General features: G+C 38.0%; 1 protein-coding gene across 3 annotated transcripts in view; it reads right to left on the bottom strand.

Moving 5' to 3' along the window:
- Positions 1-6: 6 nt before the first annotated feature.
- SCAR (wiskott-Aldrich syndrome protein family member 3 SCAR) overlaps positions 7-12,504 on the bottom strand; it is a 28,843-nt gene continuing 16,345 nt past the window's right edge. Inside the window, exons 2-9 of one of the 3 annotated variants that reach the window (XM_018031646.2) lie at positions 4,594-4,925; positions 4,297-4,450; positions 4,073-4,187; positions 3,767-3,799; positions 2,494-2,789; positions 2,090-2,400; positions 839-1,270; positions 7-679 (exon numbers count right to left, since the gene is read on the bottom strand). In XM_018031646.2, the coding sequence (XP_017887135.1) occupies positions 498-679; positions 839-1,270; positions 2,090-2,400; positions 2,494-2,789; positions 3,767-3,799; positions 4,073-4,187; positions 4,297-4,450; positions 4,594-4,867 (1,797 nt within the window). In that variant the 5' untranslated portion in view covers positions 4,868-4,925 and the 3' untranslated portion in view covers positions 7-497. The remainder of the gene's footprint in view (positions 680-838; positions 1,271-2,089; positions 2,401-2,493; positions 2,790-3,766; positions 3,800-4,072; positions 4,188-4,296; positions 4,451-4,593; positions 4,926-12,504) is intronic. The other 2 variants (XM_018031649.2, XM_018031647.2) reach the window with 2 other exon arrangements.

The following is a 12,504-nucleotide window of genomic DNA, read 5'->3' as shown; positions in this document are numbered from 1 at the left end:
ACTTATAACAATTCGCATACATACTGCGTTGAAATCACTATAAAATCAATCGAGAATCATCAATTTTCGTATATCGTCAACTTTGACATGCTCGAATTAACATAAATGTATATCGACTGGAATAACATGAAGATAAAATGATAATTTACATGTAAAAATACATAATGTAGAAAACAGAAAGTGAAATGTACATTAAGACGAGGAACGTAAATTGAAAATTTCAGATTGTTTTTGTCGTTGATTCGACGCTTTTTGTATTAACAAAAGTCAACGGAAACAATGATATAGTGATACTCGCTGATCTCGGATTCTACTTACAAGTTCGATGCCTTCTCGGCGTTTTACCGAATGATTCGTATTCGATAATCTCACGCGAGCAAAGCACGCTGTTAACTTGTGCGTCAGGCAACGGGGATCGAGGTTTCGTTGGTAACGAACAAAACCAAGTGAAAGAATCGTCAGCCATTTTTCTAGGCGGTAGATGGGAGCGAGCTGGGTCACGCGAGGTTTGTCTCCTGCTCGCCCCATCCTTCGCTATCGCATTCGCTTTCCGACGCAGAATCACTGTCACTGAATTCAACGGCGACACGTCGCGCCAATATGGACGCAACGTCGTTCAATGCGTTCACACGCTCTACTTCCTTCTGTTCGATTTTCTCCACCTTGCGCAATTTTATTCCTGAAAACAAATGAATGCATTCTTAGCTAAGTTTTCTAATTAACTAGGCATGACAATGAAAACTTTAAAATGCAAAGAAATATCTTTTTACCACGATCCATCGTGGGTAGGACGTGAAACAGAGTTAAATTCTGATTGGTCCAATAATAGGATAATTACCGTCTCTAATTGCTTTAAGTAGATCGTTTCTCGGATCGACGAGGGGGATGTTCGGATTAACGGGCTTCCTCAATTGGCCGTCCACGCTGTTCTTCACGGGTTTCAGGGGTTTCAATTTGGGTGGATTGTTCGCTATCATTTTAGCAATGTCGCCGTTAGTTAATGGCACCGGAGGCGATGGTCCGTTAGTAACAGGCGGCGGCGGAGGCGGCGGTGGCGGAGGTGGAATATTAGAAGGCGGGGAAATAGGTCTAGGCGGTGTCGGATCGGGTGTCGGAGGTGGAGGCGGCAGATCTTGAGGAGCAGCGGGATCTGTTTCGTCTGTTCCTATCTGTGTCGAATGATTCGGTGGTGTGGGCGTCGAGTGGTGACTGGGTAGTGGACTGTTCGAACGACTTCCGTTCCTATTCAATAGATGAGATGGTATTGAACCTGAAAATTAATCACGTGGTTATTATTGAATCAACTTAATTAATTGTATGTATACTACGTGGTAAAACTGTAAGACTATTCGGAAAACTACAGTTCTCGTATAAGTGTTAAATTCGTGTCATACCAAGTGTAATTTTGCGTATTTCTGTGTGTAGATGTATGAGTTGAAGTCTCATTGAACACTTGGAAGACGTTTTAAGTCAGAATATTATATACATATTATTAACCCATTCGAAGTTAGTCGTACATTTATATCTTATATTTGATCTATCTTTTATGTTACTTGTGATACCATTGATGACATATGATTAAAAACGTCGAATTTAGCGACTTAAAGTTGGAACAAGGGATTGGTTGTTAATTAAATTCAGTCAAATTTAAAAGCTCACTGATTCCCGACCACCTTATAATTAAATTCTTAATTCGAATGGGTACATCAAGATTTAGAGAGAGACACTCTTCCAAAATTTAAATTATTATTCGGAATTGCGCGCTTTTTTAAATATACAGTAGTTACAAGAAGTATTTGTGCGTGATTACGAATATCAGAATAACATTAGACATTTTCTAAACTAATTCAATATTTTATAAATGTATTTTTACTTGAGATTCTTAAATATTTCCTTATGAAGAATAATTATAAAAAAATGGAATGCACAAATAATAAATAAATAAAGTTCAATAAAATAAATTCTCTTATGAACATCTGTTTTTGGGCATAAAAATATTTCCATTAATAATGTATATAAAACACCACGTTAGAATTTGTAGATACGCGCAAATACTTTCTGTAGACACTGTAAATACTGATGTAATTACCATTCATGGGAGGAGGAGACATAGTTTCACCGGGAGGCGGAGGTGGTGGTGGAAGGGTGTCTCTACCAGTGCTCATCGATCTTCCTCGCGTCGGGGTATTGTTTGCGGATGCTACAGTGGGCGTTGAATTGCTAGAAGTATTGCTTGGAGGAGCAGGCGGTGGTTGCGACGGTCGCGATCTACCACCTCTGCTTGGAGTACTTTGCCCACCAGGACTCTGATACGTTTCGCTGCCAGCTTGTCCTTGGCTCGTGCCATAGTGCGACCCGTACAAATTGTCCTCGTAACCCTGAGCCACGTAATTCGCTGCCCTATATATTTCAACAAATCAAACATAAATTTGATTTTCCTTCAATTATCTATTACGATATCTCCATTACATACAAACATAGACATGTACAAACCTATAATGATCAGACGAAGGTGGACTGTAAAGGTGTTGTTCCTCGGGCGGATAACTTCGCCTAAGTTCGATGCTGTTTGGCCTGGGTGGTCGTGACTCGGTCATCACCATTCCCAGCAACGATTCATCCGGTATATTGTGAGGTGTCCTATACTGTACACCTTGCGTTGGCATAATGTACTCGCCGTGGCCAACAGCTAACTGTCTCTGCCTTTCTCTCGTATTATGCGGTTGCCTTATACGTTTCTTATGTCTGCCACCGCCACCACCACCACCCTCGTTCCGAGGCCTATGTGGCTACACGGTAAAAGATTTTTTGTTAAATTGCTATCTCTATTCCGGAACAATAAAAAAAAAGTGCAAAACCAAACGTAACTTCATCAACAAAAATGACTCGATGGCTAATCGTTATTTCATTCATTTTCTTGTACGCGTTTTCACAACGTCAGTCTTTTTTGTTTAAAACTTTGGAGAAACCGAGTCAGCCATCGAACATGAAAATTTGCGGGAAATAAAAATAACAGTTCGAAACGTGTCGTTTAATTTGTCTACCTTCACGGAAATATTAATTCTATTTCCCGCAATGTGTATGATCGAAACAAAATAATCCTGAAATTCGGAGATCATGAGGCGTCGTATCGATACTTATTGCAAGATGGCTCGGTGAATGATGATGAAGAGACTTCTATAGAGTACATCCAAAAAGTTGCATGACTGGCACAGAACTGGCATTACAACGTGATTGACAAAATGTGATATGGTAGTGAAACAAACTATATATGATTTTGAAAACAATTCGTTTTACAAAAATGCGAGTGTCGGTTAAGGATCTTCTCTGCTTAGATCGAATGTCCTCTTAAAATCAATAAATTTACGATAAAACCCAGTAGAACCAGATTCAGTGTAAATATTGTCACTATCTTAATCCATGCCTGAAGACAAAACGTTTTTGAGTCGTAGATCTGAAATGCGTGTGTAATTGTGTTTTAAATGTAAAATACAACTGCATCCATTCGATCTACGCAATGAAATTCTTTGCCAAGAACGAACATTGAAGAATGTGATGCCATTGGCTAATCCTAGCGACTTAAACTACAAACTTTCAAAGCGAGCATCTATCAGCGCAATCTCTATCAGCGCAAGAAGGTCAGTTAATGAAAAACCACAAAGAAGTGAGCTTGATTATATGAGTGAGTGGTTGGCGATCGATAAGTTCGTTAAGAAACTGGGTAAAGGGTAATAAAAATCTACAAAGATCCAAACCATCGACTTGCCTCTCTGAACGGTTCGGCATATTCAGACTCGGTCTATAACGAAGGGGACATTTTGAATCGTTAGAATTGTACGTATAATAATATTAGAAAAGTACTATTGTATCGTGTTATTATTGCGCACCTCGATAGTGTCGTAGCTAATTGTGTAAGTATGTATGTATGTATTTCATTATTACTCTCAATACATATAAAAAGAACAACGTAATTTTATAACAACAGTTTTATCTTCTATATCTAACAAAAAAAAAGGAAAAAAAGTCGAGGTGCATTTACCGTAAATATAAAAGAAAGGAAGGTGATTCTTACCTTTTTCCCTCGATCGTGCAATTTCTTTTCGGTATCCTTGAGCATCTCCTGACTCCATAGATCGAAGAAATAATTTGGATCCGTATAAAACTTCAGTCCATCTTTACCGTCTTCCCTGTAGTAGTAGAAAAATTATTTGAGTTTCATTTCAAATATTTCCCTTCTTCAATTGCATATAAAAAGACATGTAACTATGATATGAATACTAGTATGAGTAGAATTACCTGTAAACATTAAGTTTATCAAGGGGAGGTGGTGTGTCGCACTGATGATAAGTTTCCAACATCGCCGTTGGCATGGTGTCCCTAGAAACGACTTGTTGGTCGAACACCACTGAACTCTTAAACGCTTTCCTCATGTGTATATCTTGCAGTGAGACTAAAATAATATAAACCATAGAGATTATTCCGTACCATAGAGCATACAATTTTTCAACTAGCGTTAAGCGTCGATCGACTGTATTACATGGCTTTCATAACTTTATCATTTTACTAAACTTCTTAAACTGCGAATTAACGAACCTTCTTCAACGTTACTGTCAAGCTGAGTAACTTTAACGGCGAGCCGATCTATCCTAGCTTGTAAGGAGTTAGCCCTGTCGCTCAGTCCGTGTGCCTCCCTCGCGAGCTCGCCGAACAAATCCTCGGCGTGCCTGGACAGGCTGGACAATTGCCTGATGGTGTTCGCCAATGTGCCATTTGTAACAGCCTCCAACTCTGAGGGTAACGGAAAGTTGTCAGGAATGGTACCGCGTGCGACTAGCACCGGTTCCACCAGTCGTTTAGGAAGCGGCATCTTCACGCCGAACGCCTGCTGCCTTTCCTCCGAAGATCACTCACCGCCTTCGCGAGATCTGCGAAAACAATAGATATCGTTCAATTAGAAGTCTCGATCAACTCAACACTTTAATTCTTCTGCAGAGCGACTAATTGAATGGAGATTGTTACTTCTTTTATACTAGTCGAGATTAAAGAAAACTTGGTACTACTCATAGATGCTGAGATTTTACATCATGATAGAAAGTAATAATAATAATAGCGAGTTGGCTGAGGGAAATATCTCTGAAACATATCTCGATAGGTAGAGATTAACAACCGCTAACGGGATGAACATTCGATCCATCTAGGAACGTCGCGTCGGTGTAATCCATCTGCATAGATTTTGTTTGATTTGATCTTTTCATCTCGCGAAGTGAGACACGGAATCGACGTATCCGCCGTATCCCCACGACGAAACGTGCTACAATTAATTGAAACGCGAGTCAATCGAAACTTCAGCCGTTATGGAATCCATTCACCGAAACGTTTGCGGAACTGCAGCCGAGATAACTTCGCGGAAAAATTACGGGCAGAGTCGTTAACTTCGTGAGAGAAAATATTACTCACCGAAACAATGCGAAAATGTTGGATATGTAATTTAAAAAATCCTTTTCTGTTTTCTTTTTTTTTTAGTGCGGATGACCGTGTACAAGCTGGTCGTTACAAATGATTGAGCGAGACATTTATCATGTTGGATGAGTAATAGAATTGTTATTGCAGGAAGTTGTTCCTACTCCCACGAAACGTATTTCTCTTCGCTATCGTGAAGTGTCCCTCCATTGAAAAATACACAGACATTTAACAAACAGTTAAACGTTTGTATTGCATGGTGAATTATGCTTTGGATAGAGTTAAATATAACTGATTTAATTCAGTAGGATAATGAATTAAGTAGATATGCAATGCATTTCCGTTTAATGTATAATATTATAGTACGCGCGGATTAGATTAATATAGCCATAATTTGATGTTCCATAGCTCACATATTATGCACGTCGTTGATCAGCTTTCCAAATGGTGTCGAATTATATTCAGTTACATTCAGCGAAGCTAATTTATTCCACAAAACTCATGATCGGTTTTACTATGACACGTGAGTGGAAATAATAGAAAACGACCCACGCGGTACTAATAACTAAACTCGCTGATCTTATCAGTGATCTGGGTAATCGCAGAGAGCATGAATATTTCCTTCCTTTCGCAGGATCAAATATTTAAATAATTATTGCGCGTACTTAGTAAAAACAATATCAGATTTCAAGAAGTAGCTTCCTTCAGATTAATAGATTTATTTCTATCTATCTATTATTTATTGTATTAATATCTATCCTAATAAGAAAATCTTAAGTTTAATTAGTACGTAATGGTATTTACAAAAAGTCATATGTATTCCTTAACGTTAAGATCTCGACGGTGCAGTTATACTTCCTGCTGAACGAATTTTAACGAGTGCAAAGACTGCAGCTTCGCCTTGACTCTTTTCTTTCCCTCGCGTTCCCCCTTTTCACGATCCTATTGGCCCCGATTAACTTGCCCCGGTTGTTGCCTCTTATCGTTCTCGCTGCAACTCTCTCAGGGTCAACACGCGACGATAATTAGGCGGCTCAGGATTGCTCGTGCGAAGGGGGTGCGCAACCCTAAGCATACGAAGATCGGTGAGAAACTCTTTGTACAAACAACACGTTGCCCTACATGTGAGTGCACAGCGAATACTGAGATCTGTGAGATGCATATACGCACTACGTACTCCCTTCTTTTTCCTTTCCCTCAGTAAGGAGCTAACGGAAAACACGCTTATCAGTTAGAAAAATGTTCCATCGTATATGCGCTATTTCCGTGTAAGATAAATAGACGAGAAATCGCTTCAAAGAAATGCTCTTATTACTCGGTGCTGAATTATTTCTTCTTATGATACTTCTTACGCAACACAAGCATAATGTAAAGAACGAGGGAGAATGAGATGAAGTATATAGGAGTGAAGATTTTCTTATCTCCTTTTTTCATTGATTACGATGATCGTTACTTTAACGTTATTTTATTAATACGCATGAACGATGTAATGAAAGGAAATCATTAAGCACTTGTTGATTCTCGGACCAAATCAATCAAGTAGATACATTAACCGATACAGTCGTCAAAGCTACCATTATTACTTTATACACTAATACGCATGAAGTAATAATAGTGAGTGATATGTTTTTCCCAAATAAATTATCGGTAAATAAATCATTTGCTTTGTACATAATGAGAAAAAAGGATTTTATGCATTGCGATTATATACATAATAAAAAGCTCGCAATTTATGTACGTCCAAAGAAATTTTTCACGAAATACTAACAAGAACAGAAGAAAAATCAAAATTATGAATGGGAATCGAATTATGTGGCTGTAAATTCTTGGCCACGATCCCGCGTTAATTCTCCCAGGTGAAGTTATCAGTTTGCAGGGGGGACAGGGTACATTTAATTAAGGACGCTACAGAGAAGCTCGGAGCTTTATTCAGTCCCTCGTTAAAAGTCCCCGTGACTCTTTGTATCACTTATGAGTGTGTAACTGAATAAAAGCCCCGGGTGGCACCTGTAGGGTCGACCGGAACCCTTCTTCTGCTTTCCGATCCCTTTGTTTTTAGAGGTCGTTGCTCGGATACGTTAGATGGAATACTCTAACATCGAAGTTGCTTTAACGACATTCCCGTTGCCCTAGCGCTAAGGTCTGCTGCTTATCAGATCATCGTTTTAATTCAACACGAACAAGCCGCATGCCGCTTTGTAATTTACGATTGGAATAAAAGAAATCTGATTAAATGAAATATATAGAGGAAATATTAAAGTATCACACACTTTTTGACTTGAACTAACAGGTCAAAGTAATCATGGCATGGTTGCTAAGTTTTATAAAATCTTACGACAAAAGTCGTGTCGAAATTTAGCTTATATCATACAATTGTATGTCTTAAGTTCCATGAAGAAATAGAAAGTCGCTGGCAATGACTTTTTCCATTCACGATTTGCATTAAGTATATGTATCTGCATTTCCTGTCTTTTGATATGCGCAGAATATAACATGATACGAAAAGAATATAAAATTATTATTATATGATTTCTTGGATACACCAAACAGATTCCACTATACATACTTTTTCTTTTACAGCTCTTGAGGTGGACATGTGTCTGCAAGAAGATAATTTTTATCGTTTCACCTAGTATATTACCAAGCGTACATTATAATTACGTTGGATAGAAACCAGTTCCTACTCCGCCTTATCTGTTTTTCACGAGCCAGATTAATCTCATAACTTTAACGTACATCGATCTATCCACCCACTCGAAGCCACACTCTCGCAGCGTGCACGCTAAATCATACGTTTCCCTGATTTACATCTTAAGAGTTTCATCCTAACTTGACCGTGTAACAATCATTTCATGTCTACACTGCGATCGGCATTCTATTAGCTATGTAAATATAAGTATTTTCACCGTTAATGTATATTTGTATTAGCTACCAGAAAAAGTATGTGCGGATGCTAAGAACAAAATTTAAACACGCGTGTCTTTTTGGAAACATGATTCCATTCAATAAAGTTTTATATGCTTATGCATTCTTTTAAAATTTCAGAATTCTGCTTTCAAGAAATGAAGTAATGACAAGATTCAATTCCTTTTTCGAACTTCTTAGATCGTCAAACACATCTTGAAGCATTTGTTGTTGTATTTCCAAGCTTATTACTCGTAAAGAGTAGAAGTTTGAATTATCAATTTTTCGATGTACCGATTTTCATAGCATGTAAGGATTATTACGAATATTATAAACAGCCAATATTTCTCATGGTCGATTCGTTCTCACCTAAGCTCGTGCTGAATCGGTAAATCCCTACTTGGCGTCGAATGCGTGGGAGCGGCGTATAAAACGCAGATACCCCAGGCTGGAAAGTTGAAGGGAGTTTAGACCTAGGTGACTCATGTTACGCTCGTACGATCTAGCGTAACCCGTTCCGCTCGTATCATTGCCCCATTGTGTTCCTGATTTTAGTTCAAAGAAGGATACCATTTTCTAACGATACGGTCGTCTAGCATTGTACAAATCTCCGTGATGATGTGAATTAGAGGATAAAATTACGTGATAAGAAGACGATGCACATTATGGGATGAAATAAAATAGAATTTGTGAAATAAAAACGATTCATATTTTTGGAAGTGGCAATAAGAGAATTTTCTTAGAAGATTTATTAATTAACAGATTACTTCGTAATAGTGCACTGAAAATATTTACAATCTATTCAAAAGTCTACATGAAACATTTGATGTAAGAGTGTTAACTCTTCTTATTAGTCATAGTGAGAGGAATCCATCCATTGAAGAAGCGATGATTGAAGCTTTAAGCCATTTCTAGTGATTGCCTTGAGTAAGACGAGCAACATTCATTCATTTAAAGGTCACTATGTATTATGGTGAAGCTACTATGCACATTTTGCTGTTGCTAAGTTCTTTGGTCACAGTATTAACTCGAATGAACTAATTTCTCCTTGCTCTAACTGGTTCCCTTTTATAAGAATACTTCGTGCATCAAGGAGAGATTACTAAAGAGTGGCAATCTTATGGGATTTCGTGTTGCACAAAAACATCTGCAATTTTTGACGTCCTCTAAAATATATTGCCACCGAAATAAGGAATAGAAAGCAAAACACTCGCCCGTGCTCAATTGACCGTATAATTTTACATGTCGTCATTGACTCATTGTTACATTACCGACGACATTTATCATTGACATAAATTATTGAAATACAGTTCAACATACAACTTAAGTTACAGAGAATTTTTATTCTGTCATAGCAGGTTCTAGGTTTTTGATAAATAGAAAGATCGTACATTAAAAGAGAATTATGATACTATTATAAATCAGGATAAAAATAATACAAATTGTTCTTAAGGGTATAAAGTTCAAATTCTCACGGACATAGATAGTAAGCAGTCATTCTACTAAAATGCGTAGTAGTACTGTTGCATCATTATGTACTCAACTTATCTTTGATATTAATAGTCATGATAACAACAACTCTGTTTAATCTTCAATACCAAACCCCAAAATCTATATGCTCTACGAACAAGCTGGTTCATCCTATCATTTTGCCTCATTACTAAAGGCAAATACATATAATAAAATAATTTCTCAGGGACCAACATCTCATTAGTCCGTTCGTTACGCGAGATACTTATAAGCAAGCGTCATTCTAATTTACTTAAAGTACATTAGTAAGTGGCGACGTCGAATAATCGCGTCCAAGTTCGATGCTATCCGTTCTGGTCTGCACGTTTATACGTGCTCGGGTATGAAAAGCAAACCTGCACATGCTGTCCATATGGTCACGCGACACGCGTGCGAGAAAGCATACATACGCTTTGTAAACGCGCACGCTTTTCAAACAGACGCGTATAACCGCTCCTGTCCTGCAAATCACATTTGTCTACTCTGTATATGTATATGTATGTATATAAGTCTACCATGATTTTCAGTTTCATATTTTAGTTTCCCAGTTTACTCTTTAAATATCAATCATTTCAATTTGCCAACTTTATTCACAATGTAATTTAGTGCTTTAGAAAAATCATATCAAAGTAGGAGAGCAAATTGTATACCTAATAGGAATCAGTAGCAAATCTGTCGAAGCACATTGAATCTGTTCCCATTACTATTAGTGGGTTTCGCAAGGTATTTGCTCTCTCGACTAGTATCGACAAATAGCATCGTGACTCGATTGTTTGAGGAAGAAGGCAACACGACAGGGTCTTCGGAAATGCCACCTTGAGGGAAACCTCGAATTCCGTGCGTGCGTGCGCACGTGCGTCGTTCTCGTAGATTGGATTCGAGGCACGTGTTCTGAGCGAATGATATTGCAAAATCGCAGCACGTCTCCGATTAGCATAAACTCTGTTGTTGCCGATGACGCTCGTTTACCGGACAAATCTTTCGATATAGTGGTTCGTTAAACTTAGATTACACACGGTGTTGTCATACAATTTTGATAGAAAACAGATTACTGTTATCGCATCTTCGTTCGTGATGATCACTGTCTTAAGAATTTGTAGATTCGACACGTATCTAATATCTAATCTATCGTTCGATTTCGAAATTCTAAATCTCTCATAGAGAAAGGTATCTACAAAAAATATTTTAATATCTAATTTATCACTTGACTTAAATGATGTACACACACACGGATACAATTTTGGCGAGTATGATTTACGAATATCTGTAAAGATAATGAAGTTGACACAATTTCGTGAGCGAAACTGAGCTATCGAAGATGCGTCCTGGATTACCTGGCCAAGTAGAACGTTCGCAAGTTGGCGCAGTACCACGACCTAAATTTCGTGTTCGTTAAATATTTCACGTTGCGGCAGTGGCCGTTTACGGCTTACGGGAAGCATTAACTGACGAAAACACGTTTATACTCTTCGCCCTACGTTAATGTACTGTCTATCCATCTTGTCAGTCGTTTCGTCGTGACTGGAGTGAGATAACAAACTATTTCTGAAGCTTACGGAAGCCACTTGACGCGATCTACACACCTATCTCATTGGATTTTGGTCCCATATAAACATAGACAAGGGCGCATCGTGATTAGTGCCATAAGACGAGCGACGTGTACGTTGTTCTACCAAAATCGTTAAATGCGTTGGCCTTATGTTAGATATAAATCATCTACCATTAATTCCAATTTAATTCTTTTGATGTCATCCAAAATATTCTAGTAGTCGAAATAAACAAGTTTTTATGTAGGGTTTTAAAGGAGTTTTATGTGCACGATTAAGTTCTTGATGGAATGATAACAGCAACAAGGAAACTTTGCGTTGGCGTACGTCGATTCCATCGCGAAATTTTCAACTTCTAGCATAGTGACAGTTCTATGGGCTGATGGCATTTGTGCATGCTAGAAATCATGTTGTGCAGCTCACTCGAACGTGTAACGAAAGGTTTCCTCTTATCTACATTCCACGGAAGACACGACTATGCTAAGTAACCATTACATAATAGTTAAGAGACCTCGTTCATGAACTATGGACGCTGTTTATTTATAAATAATGAAAAAAAAACAGTATAATGCATTTATATGTTCATTTTTTACTCCCATCGCTTTATATTGTTGAGGGACAAATTATGAACACACGCAGCATGATACGCATAAGTGTCACGTAATTTATTTATCTCTGATGCAATTTTAGCACCATTATATTATACGTGTCGATGAACTACATTATTTACATCCAGCTAGGTAGTTCCGCACCACATTCGGGTCACTGATAGAGGAAGGATATGAGTCGTTGAGGTTACTAACGACAGGTTGAATAAATTATAGTGATCGTTACGCGTCAGAAGAGCAACGCGCGAATCGTTGTATGCAGCTGATATTCACATGTTCCGTTAATGTATTGGTACGAATAAGGAGAGCAAAATAGTCCAAACGCGAAATTCCTTTCCCAAGAATTTTCCCTTTTTCAGGAATTAATAAAACATTATAATAATTAATAATTCTCACGTTAAGAGTAGAAATTCCTAACTTAAGAATGTGATTTTAATTTAATATAGCTCATAGGCACATATAATTTCTTTACGTAC

This window comes from Ceratina calcarata, unplaced genomic scaffold (genome assembly GCF_001652005.2).
Source record: "Ceratina calcarata isolate Rehan_Ccalc_2016 unplaced genomic scaffold, ASM165200v1 scaffold554.2, whole genome shotgun sequence".
Classification (NCBI taxonomy): domain Eukaryota; kingdom Metazoa; phylum Arthropoda; class Insecta; order Hymenoptera; family Apidae; genus Ceratina; species Ceratina calcarata.
Note: the sequence above shows the minus strand (reverse complement) of the source record. Positions and strands in the feature narration are given on the sequence as shown.